The 12,124-nt window shown below is 34.1% G+C and overlaps 1 protein-coding gene across 4 annotated transcripts in view; it reads right to left on the bottom strand.

Annotated features, from left to right (window-relative positions):
* The window catches only part of COL4A5 (collagen type IV alpha 5 chain), a 224,602-nt gene that overhangs the window by 123,710 nt on the left and 88,768 nt on the right, over positions 1-12,124 (bottom strand). For all 4 annotated transcript variants that reach the window (XR_004380245.1, XR_004380244.1, XR_004380246.1 and 1 more), the window contains exon 2: positions 11,329-11,388. Coding sequence is in view for 1 of the 4 variants with exons in the window: in XM_032837167.1 (XP_032693058.1) it covers positions 11,329-11,388 (60 nt within the window). In the remaining 3 variants the exon portion in view is untranslated. The remainder of the gene's footprint in view (positions 1-11,328; positions 11,389-12,124) is intronic.

Genomic DNA, 12,124 nt, shown 5'->3' with positions numbered 1-12,124 from the left:
AATTATACAAAGGATAACTTTTTGTGCTAAAGCTCTTTTATATACCACAAGCTAGTATTAAAAAGAATAACAAGCTAATTTACTTAGAAAGAAAATGTACTTTGTCAGTCAAAGGTGCCCATAAAAGTGTTTCAGTTTTACAGGAAGGGCACTTTATAATCACAATAAGAAAATTACCTGATCATGGAAATGAAAAAATATTTTTAAGAATGGTTTCTCAAGAAAGATACAAAATTAACAGGAAAAACACTGGATTTCTGAAGATAGAAAAAATAAACAGGGGGACAAACTGCTATAATGACCATTGAAATTAAAGTTGTTTTTGGATTATAATATTGCAAAATTGTAATACAAACATATGGGCGAGGCAATATCATTAATGGACAAATGAAAACAATTATTAACTAAAAATGCAATTATGGGCAATTTTGTCTTATTTTTGAGTAATTTCTATGTTTTTGTAATTATATAGTACAAAGAAATATTTGATGTATATAATCAGGAGAACAAGAATATTGACCTTTGACAACTGCTAAATGATGATAATTTAGGTCAGATGATCTCAAACTTCAGCTTGCATCAAAACTGCTTGATCAACTCATTAAAACACAGATTACCTGGTTAGAGTTAGATTCAGTAGGTCTCCTATGGAGCCTAGGAAACCTGCATTTCTAACAAGCTCCCAATAGATGCTGAAGCCACTGGTAGAGGAGAACACCTTGTTTAGGTAATGTTTGAGTGTGACATGAATTGTATTTTACTTCATAATTTCTATTGAAGTATAGTTGACATACAATGTTATACCATTTTCAGGTGTGCACAGTGATTTGACATTCTATACATTAAGCTATGTTCACCATGATAAGCATAGTTACTATCTATGTAACAGGAATTTTATAAGTTGTCAGCTGGTTATTTTCTTTTTTTAAATTTTTATTTAAATTCAATTAGCCAAAATATAGTGTGTCATTAGTTTCAAATGCAGTGTTCAGTAATTCACCAGTTGCATGTAACACCCAGTACTCATAGTGTGGGTGTACATCACATGCCCTCTTTAACGCCCATCACCCAATTACCCCATCCCCCACCCACCTCCCCTCCAGCAACCCTCAGTTTGTTTCCTAGAGTTAAGAATCTTTTGTGGTTTGTCTCCCTGATGACTTTGCATTCAGTTTTTCCTCCCTTCCCCTATGACCCTCTGCCCTGTTTCTTATATTCCACATGAGTGAAACCAAACCATATGATAACTGCCTTTCAATGATTGACTTTTCACTCAGCATAATACCCTCCAGTTCCACCCATGTCAATGGTAAGTATTCATCCTTTCTGATGGCTGTGTAATATTCCATTGTGTGTATATGTATATGAATGTGTGTGTGTGTGTGTGTGTGTGTGATCTTCTTTATCCATTCATCTGTTGATGGAAATCTAGGCTCTTTCCATAGTTTGGCTATTGTGGACATTGCTGCTATAAACATTGGGTTGCAGGTGCCCCTTTGGATCACTACATTCATATTATTGGGGTAAATAGTAGTGCAATTGTTGGGTCATAGGGTAGCTCAATTTTTAACTTCTTGAGGAATCTCCATACTGTTTTCCAGAGTGGCTGTACCAGCATGCATTCCCACCAACAGTGTAAGAGGGTTCCCTTTTCTCCGCATCCTTGCCAAGATCTGTTTCTTCCTGAGTTGTGAATTTTAGCCATTCTGACTGGTGTGAGGTGTGAGGTGCCATCTCATTGTGGTTCTGATTTGTACATCCCTGATGCTGAGTGATGTAGAGCATCTTTTCATGCATTGGTTGGCCATTTGGATGTCTTCTTTGGAAAAAAGTCTATTCATGTCTTCTGCCCATTTTCTTGACTGGATTATTTGTTTTTTGTGGGTGTTGAGTTTGAGAAGTTCTTTATAGATCTTGGATACTAGCCCTTTATCTGATATGTTTCTTGTCATCAGGAGTGTAGCAAGTTTTGTTTTTAGCAGTATGCACTTGGACACATTTCTTTGGCAGAATTGATATATTTTACTATTTGTGTGTTAAACATACTGTTTCAAAGCAGTTTTATTGAGGTACAATTAACATACAATAAATATGGCATATTTAAATTATACAATTTGAAATTATTTTCACATATGTAACAATCAAAATAATGAACATATCCATCACTCACAAAAATTCCTTTATCTTTCCAACAAACGTTGCTCAACTAGATATCTATATGTTAAAAAAAAAAAGAATCTAGATGGAGACCTCACACTCCTCCTAAAAATCAGCTCAAAATGGATCATAAACCTAAATACAAAACTATAAAACTCCTAGAAGACAGCACAGGAGAAAATTTAGATGACCTTGGGTATGGTGATAATTTTTCAGATACAGCAAAGACATAATCTATGAAAGAAATAACTGATTAAGTTGGACTTCATTAAAAGTAAAAACTTTTGCTCTGTTAAAGTGTAATTGGAATGAGAAGACAAGCTACAGACTGGGAGAAAATATTTGCAAAAGACACATCTGATAAAGAACTATTATCTGAAATATACAAGGAACTCTTAAAACTCAACAATAAGAAAACAAACAACCTGATTTAAAAATGGGCCAAAGACTTTAACAGATACCTCAACAAAGAAGATATACAGATGGCAAATAAGCATATGAAAAGATGTTCCATCTAATATGTCATCAGGGAAATGCAAATTAAAACAACAATTACATACCACTACACATCCATTAGAATGGCCAAAATTTAAAACTCTGACAACACCAAATATAGGGCCAAAGATGTGGAGCAACAGGGACCCTCTTCGTTCATTGCCAGTAGGAAGGCAAAATGATACAGCTACTTTGGAAGACAATTTGGCAGTTTCTTACAAAACTAAATATATTCATATGATCCACCAATGTTTCTTGGTATTTACCCAAAGGAGTTTCAAACATATTCTCTCTCTCTCTTTCTCTCTCTCTCTCTCTCTCTCTCACACACACACACACACACACACACCCCACAAATGCATGCTTATAGCAGCTTTATTCATCATTGCCAAAACTTGGAAGCAACTAACATGTCTTTTAGTAGATGAATAAGCAAACAAACTGGTACATCCAGACGATGGAATATTACTCAGCACTAAAAAGAAATGAACAATTAAGTAATGAAAAGACATGGAGGAACTTCAAATACATATTAGTAAGTGAAAAAAATCCCATCTGAAAGGACTGCACACTCCAACTATATGATATTCTGGAAAAGACAAAATTTTGGAGACTGTAAAAAGATCAGTGGTTTCCAGGGATGAGAGTGACATATGAACAGGTGGAGGACAAAAGATTTTTAGGGTAGTGAAAATACTCATATGATAATATAATGATGAATACATGTCATTCATTATACATTTTCCCAAATCCACAGAATGTTCAACACCAAGAGTGAACTCTAAGCCAAATTATGAACTTTGGGTGATAATGATGCATCAATGTAGGTTCATCAATTGCAACAAACGTACCACTCTGGTGGGGATGTTGATAGTCAGGGAAGCTATGCATGTATGCATGTGTGGGGTTCGAGGTATATGCAAAATCTCTATATATTTCTTTCAACTTTGCTGTGAACCTAAAACCACTCTAAAAAATTAAGTCTTTAATTAAATATAATATTGAAGTGAACATGAATATATATAAAATATTTAAAAAAATTTGTGTTCCCTTTTATAATATTTTCTTCATGCCTCTACTCATTCCCCCCAGGTGATGACTGACTTACTTTCTGTCACTATAAGTTAATTTTCTTTTTCTAGAATTTCATATACATGGACTTATATAGAATGTACTCTTCTAACTTTTCATTCAGCATAATTATTTCAGATTTAGACATGTTGTAGTATATGTCAATAGCTCTTTCCTTTTTATTGCTGAGTAGTATTCACTGTATAAATGTATTATGATTTGTTGATTCACCCACCTGTTAATAGTAATTGGGTTGTTTCCTGTTTCTGGTTATTACAAATAAAGCTACCATGAACTCATGTACTACTCATGCACAGACATATGCTTTCAATTCTCATAGGTAAATGTCTAGGAAAGGACAGTCATCTGATAGGTTTACACTTACCTTTTAAAGAAACTGTCAAACTTTTCCTAAGGGTTTGCTTCATCTTCTATTTGCACCAGCAATCTATAATAGTTCCAGATGCTCACCATCCTCATCTATACTTAGTATGGATATATTTTAATATTTAGCCATTCTAATAGGTTTATAGTGGTATCTTATTATGGTTTTATTATGCATTTCCCTAATTAATAATGCTGAGTAACTTTTCATGCATTTATTTGCCATCTACATATCTTAGTTTGTGAAGTAACTTAAAATCTTTTGCTACTTTGTTTCTAATTTAATTTTATTTTGGGGGTTGTTTTATTAATGAGTTTTGAAATCCCTTTACATAATCTATATATAAGACTCTTTATGAGATATGTGATTTGCAAATATTTTTTCCCAGACTTTGGGTTGTCTTTTCATTCTCTGAACAATGTCTTCAAAAAAGAATAATTTCTTAATTTTGATGAAATACAATTTACCAACTGTTTCTTTTTTTTTTTAATTTTACTTTATCTTTTCAGTGTTCCAAGATATCAACCTTTTCTTTGATGGATTATGTTTTTGGTATCCTAAGAAATATCTGTCTAAGCCAGATCATAAGGATTTTCTCCTATGTTTTCTTCTAAAATATGTCTAGATTTACGGGTTTTGTATTGTTTTGTTTAAAGATTTTATTTATTTATTTGACAGAGAGAGACACACAGCGAGAGGGGAAACATAAGCAGGGGGAGTGGGAGAGGGAGAAGCAGGCTTCCCACAGAGCAGAGAGCCCAATGCGGGGCTCGATCCCAGAACCCTGGGATCATGACGTGAGCCAAAGGCAGCTGCTTAATGACTGGGCCACCCAGGCACCCCCATATTTAAGTTTTTCTACAATCCATTGTGAGTTAATTTTTATATATCATGCAAGCAATGAGCCAAAGTCCATTTTTGTGCATATGCACTTCTAATTATTCCAGTACTATTTGTTGAAAGAATATCTTTTCTCTACCTAACTACCTTTGCACTTTTGTAAAAAAAAAAAAAATCAATTCATTACGTATCTGTGGGTCTATTTATGGAATTTTATTCTGTTCCATTCATCTATATGCTTCTTTCTTTGCTATTAACACACAATTATGTTTACTATAGTTTTATACTGTCTTAGAATTGTGTACTCTATTGTGTATTTCCTTCTTTTCCCTATTTTAAATTTGATTTACTTCTCCTTTTCCAGGTTCTTAAGTGGAAAATGTAGGTCAGTAATTTTAAAGCTTTCTTCTTTTCTAACATGCGTATTTAAAGTTATTTCCCACTAAGCCCTGCTTTAATTCCATCCTACAATTCTTAGTACACTGCAGTTTAATCATTATGCAACTTGATATATTTTCTAATTTTCCTTGTGATTTCTTCTTTGGTTTATCAGTTACTTAGAATAGTGTTTGCTAACTTCCAAATAGTAGGGAATTTTCTACATATCTTATTATTATTGATTTAATATTCATTCCATGTAGTCAGAGAATATATACTTATGTTTTCAATCTTTTGGAATTAATAGGGCCTCATTTTATGGCACATCATATGGCCTATCATGGAGAAATTCCATCTGCCTTTGGGAAAAAAAAACATTCTATAATTGGATTTAGGACTTCATATATGTCAATTAGTTCTAGGTTGATAATAATGGAATTCAAGTCATCTATGCCTTTACTGATTTTTTTTCTAGTTGTTCTGTCAATGACTAAGATAGGTGTATTAGGATCTATCAACTATGATTGTGGATTTGTCTATTTGTCCCTTTAATTCTGTCACTTTTGCTTCATGTATTTTGAAGCTCTCATGCTATGCTTTCAACAGTCTTCTATCCATCACACAAGAGCCCAAATAGCCAAAGTAATCATGAAAAAGAAAAAGCTGGAGGCATCACAATTCCAGACTTCAAGTTATTTTACAAAGCTACAGTAGTCAAAACAGTACGATACTGGCACAAAAATAGACACATAATTCAATAGCACAGAACAGAAAACTCAGAAATAAACCCACAACTATATGGCCAGTTAATCTTTAACAAAACAGTAAAGAATATCCAATTGGAAAAGGTCAGTCTCTTCAACAAGTGGTGTTGGGAAAACGACAGTGACGTGATGAAACTAGACCATTTTCTTACACCATACACAAAAATAAATTCAAAATGGATGAAAGACCTAAATGTAAGACAGGAAACCATCAAAATCCTAGAGGAAAAAAGAGGCAGCAACTCTTTGACCATGGCTGCAGCAACATCTTACTAGACACATCTCTAGAGGCAAGGGAAACAAAAGTGAAAATGAACTACTGGTATTTCATCAAGATAAAAAGCTTCTGTACACTGAAGGAAACAATCAATAAAACTAAAAGATAACTGGTGGATGGGAGAAGGTATGTGCAAATGACATGCAGGATAAAGGGCTAGAATCTAGAATCTATAAAGAACACATCAAAATCAATATCCAAAAAATAAATAATACAGTTAAGAAATGGGCAGAAGACATGAACAGACATTTCTCCAAATACGACATACAAATTGCTAACAGACACATAAAAAAATGCTCAATATCACTCATCAGGGAAATACAAATCAAAACCACAATGACTGTCAGAATGGCTAAAATTAACAACTCAGGAAACAACAGATGTTGGCAAGTATGCAGAGAAAGGGGAACCCTCTTACAATGTGGTGGGAACACAAGCTGGTGTAGCTACTCTGGAAAACAGTATGGAGGTTCCTCAAGAAGTTAAAAATAGAGCTACTCTATGACCCTGCAATTGCACTACTGGGAGTTTACAGAAAGATACAAAAGTGCTGATTCGAAGGGGGTACACACACCCCAATGTTTATAGCAATACTATCAACAATAGCAAAATTATGGAAAGAGCACAAATGTCCATCAACTGATGAATGGACAAAGAAAATGTGGCATATATACCATGGAATATCAGTCAACCATCAAAAAGAATGAAATCTTGCTATTTGCAACAACCATGGATGGAACTAGAGAGTACACTGCCAAGTGAGGTAAGTCAGAGAAAGACAAATAAATATATTATTTCATTCATATGTGGAACTTAAGAAACAAAAGAGATGAATAGGGGAAGGGAAGGAAAAATAAAATGAGAAAAAAACAGAGAGGGAGGCAAACCATAGGGACTGTATAGTTAAGAGAACAAACTGAGAGTTGCTGGTGATAGGTATTAAAGAGGACTCTTGTGGGGATGAAAAAAATAAGATAAATAAAATTAGCTGATATATTTTTTTAAATGGTCAGAAGACATGAACAGACTCTTCTCCAAAGACATCCAGATGGCCAAAAGACACATGAAAATATGTTCATCATTACTTACCATTGGAGAAATGCAAATCAAAACTACAATGAGCTATCACCTCACACCTATCAGAATGGTTAAAATCAACAGCACATGAAACAACAGGTATTGGCAAAGATGTGGAGAAAAAGGAACCCTCTTGCATTATTGGTGGGAATGTAAACTGGTGCAGCCACTCTGGAAAAGAGTATGGAGGTTCCTCAAAAAGTTAAATATAGAGCTACCCTATGATCCAGCAATCACACTACTGAGTATTTACCAAAGGAATACAAAAATACTAATTCAAAGGGATACATGTACCCCTATGGTTATATCAGCATAATTTACAATAGCTAAGATATGGAAGCAGCCCATGTGTCTACTTGTTGATGAATGAATAAAGAGGTGGTGTATGTATATATATAATAGAATATTACTCAGCCATGAAAAGAATGAAATCTTGCCATTTGCAATGACACAGATGATGCTGGACAGTATAATGCTAAGTGAAATAAGTCAGGGAAAGACAAATACCATATGATTTCACTCATATGTCAAATTTAAGAAAAAAGACAAATGAACACAATGGAGAGAGAGAGAGAGAGAGAAATCAAGAAACAGATTCTTAACTACAGAGAACAAACTGACGGTTACCAGAAGGGAGGTATGTGGGGGGATGGGGTGAAATAGGTGATGGGGATTAAGGACTACAATCATCATGATGAGCACTGTGTGATGTATGGACGTGTTATACACCAGAAACTAATATAACACTGTATGTTAACTAAATGGAATTAAAATAAAAACTTAAAAAATGAAATAAAATATTCAGTACCATTACTAAAAAAATTAAATGAATAGTCTTGTGTCTTGTAAATAAATTTAGAGAGGGGAAAAAGATATCATTTTTTATATTTACCCATATATACACCATTTCTAGTGCTTTCAATTCCTTCCCAGAAATCCACATTTCCCTTTAGCCTGAAGAAATTTCTTTATATTCGTTTAATGCAGATATGCTGATGAAGAATTACCTCATTTTATTAATGTCTTAAATTTGACTTTATTTTATTTTTAAAATTTATTATTGAAGTGTAGTTGACATGCAATGCTATAGTAGTTTCAAATGTACAATATATTGATTCCACTATTCTACAGGTTACTCGGTGTTCACCCTAAATGTATTCACCACCTGTCACCATGTAACTTTATTACATCATTGTTGACTATGTTTCCTGTGCTGTACTTTTCATCTCCATTACTTGTTTATTTTATAACTGGAGATTTATACATCTTTACCTCCTTCACTTATTTAACCCATCTCCCACAACCTCCCCTCTGGCACCCACCAGTTTGTTCTCTGTATTTAAGAGTCTGGTTTTTGTTTGTTTGTCTTTATTTCTATTTTCATTGTATATAACAACTGTGTTTGCAAATTTTTCAACTCTCTAATGTTTTTACGTTATTGTACAGTATCCATTCTCTCAGATGAGAAGTCTGGCATCATTCATATCATTGTGCTCCTGTATGTAATGTGTATTTTTTCTCTAGCATCTTTGAAGATTTTCTTTAAATCTGTTTTTTCAGTTGATTCATTATGATGTGCCTAGGTGCCTTTTATTCTGCTTGTGTTGTGCTAAATTTCTCATATCTGTAAATTTATATTTTTTACCAAGTGTGAGAAATTCTTGTCATTACTACTGCCCTTTTAATTATTATTCCTTTTTCTCCCCTGTTTTCTTCTCTCCCATTGTTACAGGACTCCATTTACATTTTGCATTAAACCCTGTAATACTGTCCCACAGGTCAGTGAGACCCTATGCTTTTGTTTTCTTTTTATTCTCTTTTTTCTTCAGATTTATCTTTCCTCAGATTCATCTTTAAATTTACTGACCATTTCTTTCATCATCATGATTCTGCTGTTAAAAGTCTAACTGGTGAATTGTTCTTTCTCATATTTTGCTTTTCAAATATTGATTTCCCCTTTTTTTAAGTTTCCAGTGCTCTGTTGTGACTCTCTATTTGTTCACTCATAGGAGCACATTTCCCTTTACATCAACAAATATATTTATCCTATTGGTTTAAATATCTGTCTATAAATTCTAACATCTGTGTTATTTCAGAGTTAGTTTTCATTCATGAGTCTTCTTCTTGACTATGGATCACTTTTACCTGTTACCTAGTAAGTTTTAATAGCAAATTAGACATTGTATATTATAGTCATCCTAGATTCTTTTATCTTCCTCTGAAGTGTACTGAACTTATGTTTTTGGAAATAGTTAACTGAACTAAAACTTAAAACATTCAATGGACAGCAGTTAAATCTATGTTCAGTTATTGAAGACTTCCAGCTATTGTTTTTGGTGGGTTGAATGAATCCTCCCCTATACATACAAAGTTCAGGATTCAACCAAGAATTTTGGTGGAATTTACAGGTAAATATTTGGGCTGTGCTCTCTGTGCCTCCTTCTATTGCAGCGTATCTCTCATCACTTTACAGTCATTCTGGCATCCTCAACTCTGTCTTCTTAACTTCTTAAGCCAGTAAGACTGTGGCTTTTTGTCTGGGTTCTAGCCATCCTCTGCCATGCAGACTGAAGGATGCACTCAGGAGAAAAGTCCATAAATGCAAACTTTCCCAGTGGACTTCCTTTCTTTCTAGGGTAGAATCCTCTCTACTTTTTTCCCACTTTTGGTCACTCTCCTGTGCCATTATGTAGATGTCAGTTTCATCTGCTTCTCCCTCTCCCTAACGCCCAACCCCAGGCTCATGCTTGCACGTGTGTTCTCTCTCTCTCACACATGAATAAATAAAATCTTTTTTTTAAGTTGCTTTACCAATATCAGAAATGAATCTCGTTTCGTCTTTTTACCACTACAGAAAACACACACTTACTATAAAACTACTCCCCTCAAACTAATGTCACTTAAATAGGTGTCCTATTTAACACTGGTCAATTATTATTAACAGGAGCACTGTTAGGAAGAAGTGAGTCAAATGGAGCTTGGAAATACAGCACTGCAGAACAAATAGGTTTCTTTACTCCAGGACTTTTAAACATTTTTAATGTTAGTAGACCTTCTGTATCCGTAAATGGAATATGCTCTTGAAATATTATCCTAAACTTTATCATATATAATTAGTAATATTCACTGATTCATTCAAAAACATTTGAGCCCCAGACAGTGGAGACTAGAGTACGAACCTCTTTCTCCTAGCACAATTCTCTGTAGGCCACAATTCATTATACCTTCTTAATCTTTTAACTTCACTGTCAGTCACTGACTCAGAGTGGCTGGGTTTATGCTATTTAATTCTCACCAATACTTACTTTGTACTTATCACATGTACACAATAAGGGTGCTGCTATGGAAAAAGTGTGATAAAAATAGAGATTCACCAATCATTAACTTACACGAACCAAATAAAAATATATGAAATTGTCTAGCATGATACCCAACACAGATTAGTAGCCTGATGTTAGGTTCCTTCTTAAGTGTTTTTCCCTTCTTCTGCATCTTAAGTCAGTGAGTTCAACAAGATTGATCATAGATAGGCAAACTGCAGCTCTCAGACCAAATGCAGTAAGAAGTCTGTTCTGTATAATCCAAGAGCTAAGAAATTTTTTACACCCTTAAAGGGCTATTTTTAAAAATGAGAGAAAAATGTGTGACAGAAACCTTATGTGGCCCACAAAGCCTAAAATATTTACTCTGGTCTTTTACAGAAACTGTTTGCTAACCCCTGAGATATAATCTAATCCTTACAGCTATCTAAAATAAGCAGTATGGTAGAATTCATTTAATTTACTTAGATGCTGAGGTAGAGCCCTGTTTTCTTTTTTAAAAACACATCAAAACACTATTTTACTGGTTTTACTGAGTTTTCAAAGGTTCATTTCAAATCTTACCTTTTCTCCTTTTACACCACTACAGTCACATTTTGATCCTGGAGAACACCCATAGCAAACCTGTAAGGAAGAAAAAAAGGGATGAAAATTATTTAATATGAATCTGAAAACGAGTCTCTGACTTATCCCTCAACTAAATTTAGCAATCCAAACTTACAAACCAAATGGCAGAAAAATATCTGGAAGAATACATACCAAACTGCAAATAATGGTTACCTCTGGGGAAGCTTTCACTTTTTATGGTACACACTTCCATTTGAATTTTCCACAATGACCATATGTTATAATTTTAAAGTGAAAAATATCTTGTTTAAAAGATATTAAAAATTAAAAAGAATTCAAACAACTTCACCTGTAATACAATTTGCCACTTGTCCAAGCTCTTAGGAACTCCTTATTTTGTCCTAACATCACACAGAAGACATGACCTCTCAATTTATATTAGCAATGACCTTGGCAACTAGCCAAAGATGTCTGCTGGTTGAAGTTGCGTGTATCTTGGCATTTATGAGCAATCGCAGAGCCTAAAATACATAATGCTATCTCTTACCAACTTTTTAAAATTTGCTCCCTTTGTCTCATCACTAGTAGCTCAGTCAAAAGGACTCCAACAGTTTTACCACCAATGTTGCCACAGTCTAGATATTCTAGTGTATGTGCGGCCAAAGCAAGCACCCACAGTCTAGATATTCTAAAGAGTCACTACTAGTAAGTTCATTAACTCATATTAAGAACTGTTCTTGAAGCCAGAAAAATATCCTCCTCTAAAATAAGAACCCGTAAGAGGGGTACCTGG

The sequence above is a fragment of the Lontra canadensis genome, unplaced genomic scaffold, assembly GCF_010015895.1.
Source record: "Lontra canadensis isolate GAN:19392208 unplaced genomic scaffold, GSC_riverotter_1.0 scaffold96, whole genome shotgun sequence".
Taxonomy (NCBI): Eukaryota; Metazoa; Chordata; class Mammalia; order Carnivora; family Mustelidae; genus Lontra; species Lontra canadensis.
Note: the sequence above shows the minus strand (reverse complement) of the source record. Positions and strands in the feature narration are given on the sequence as shown.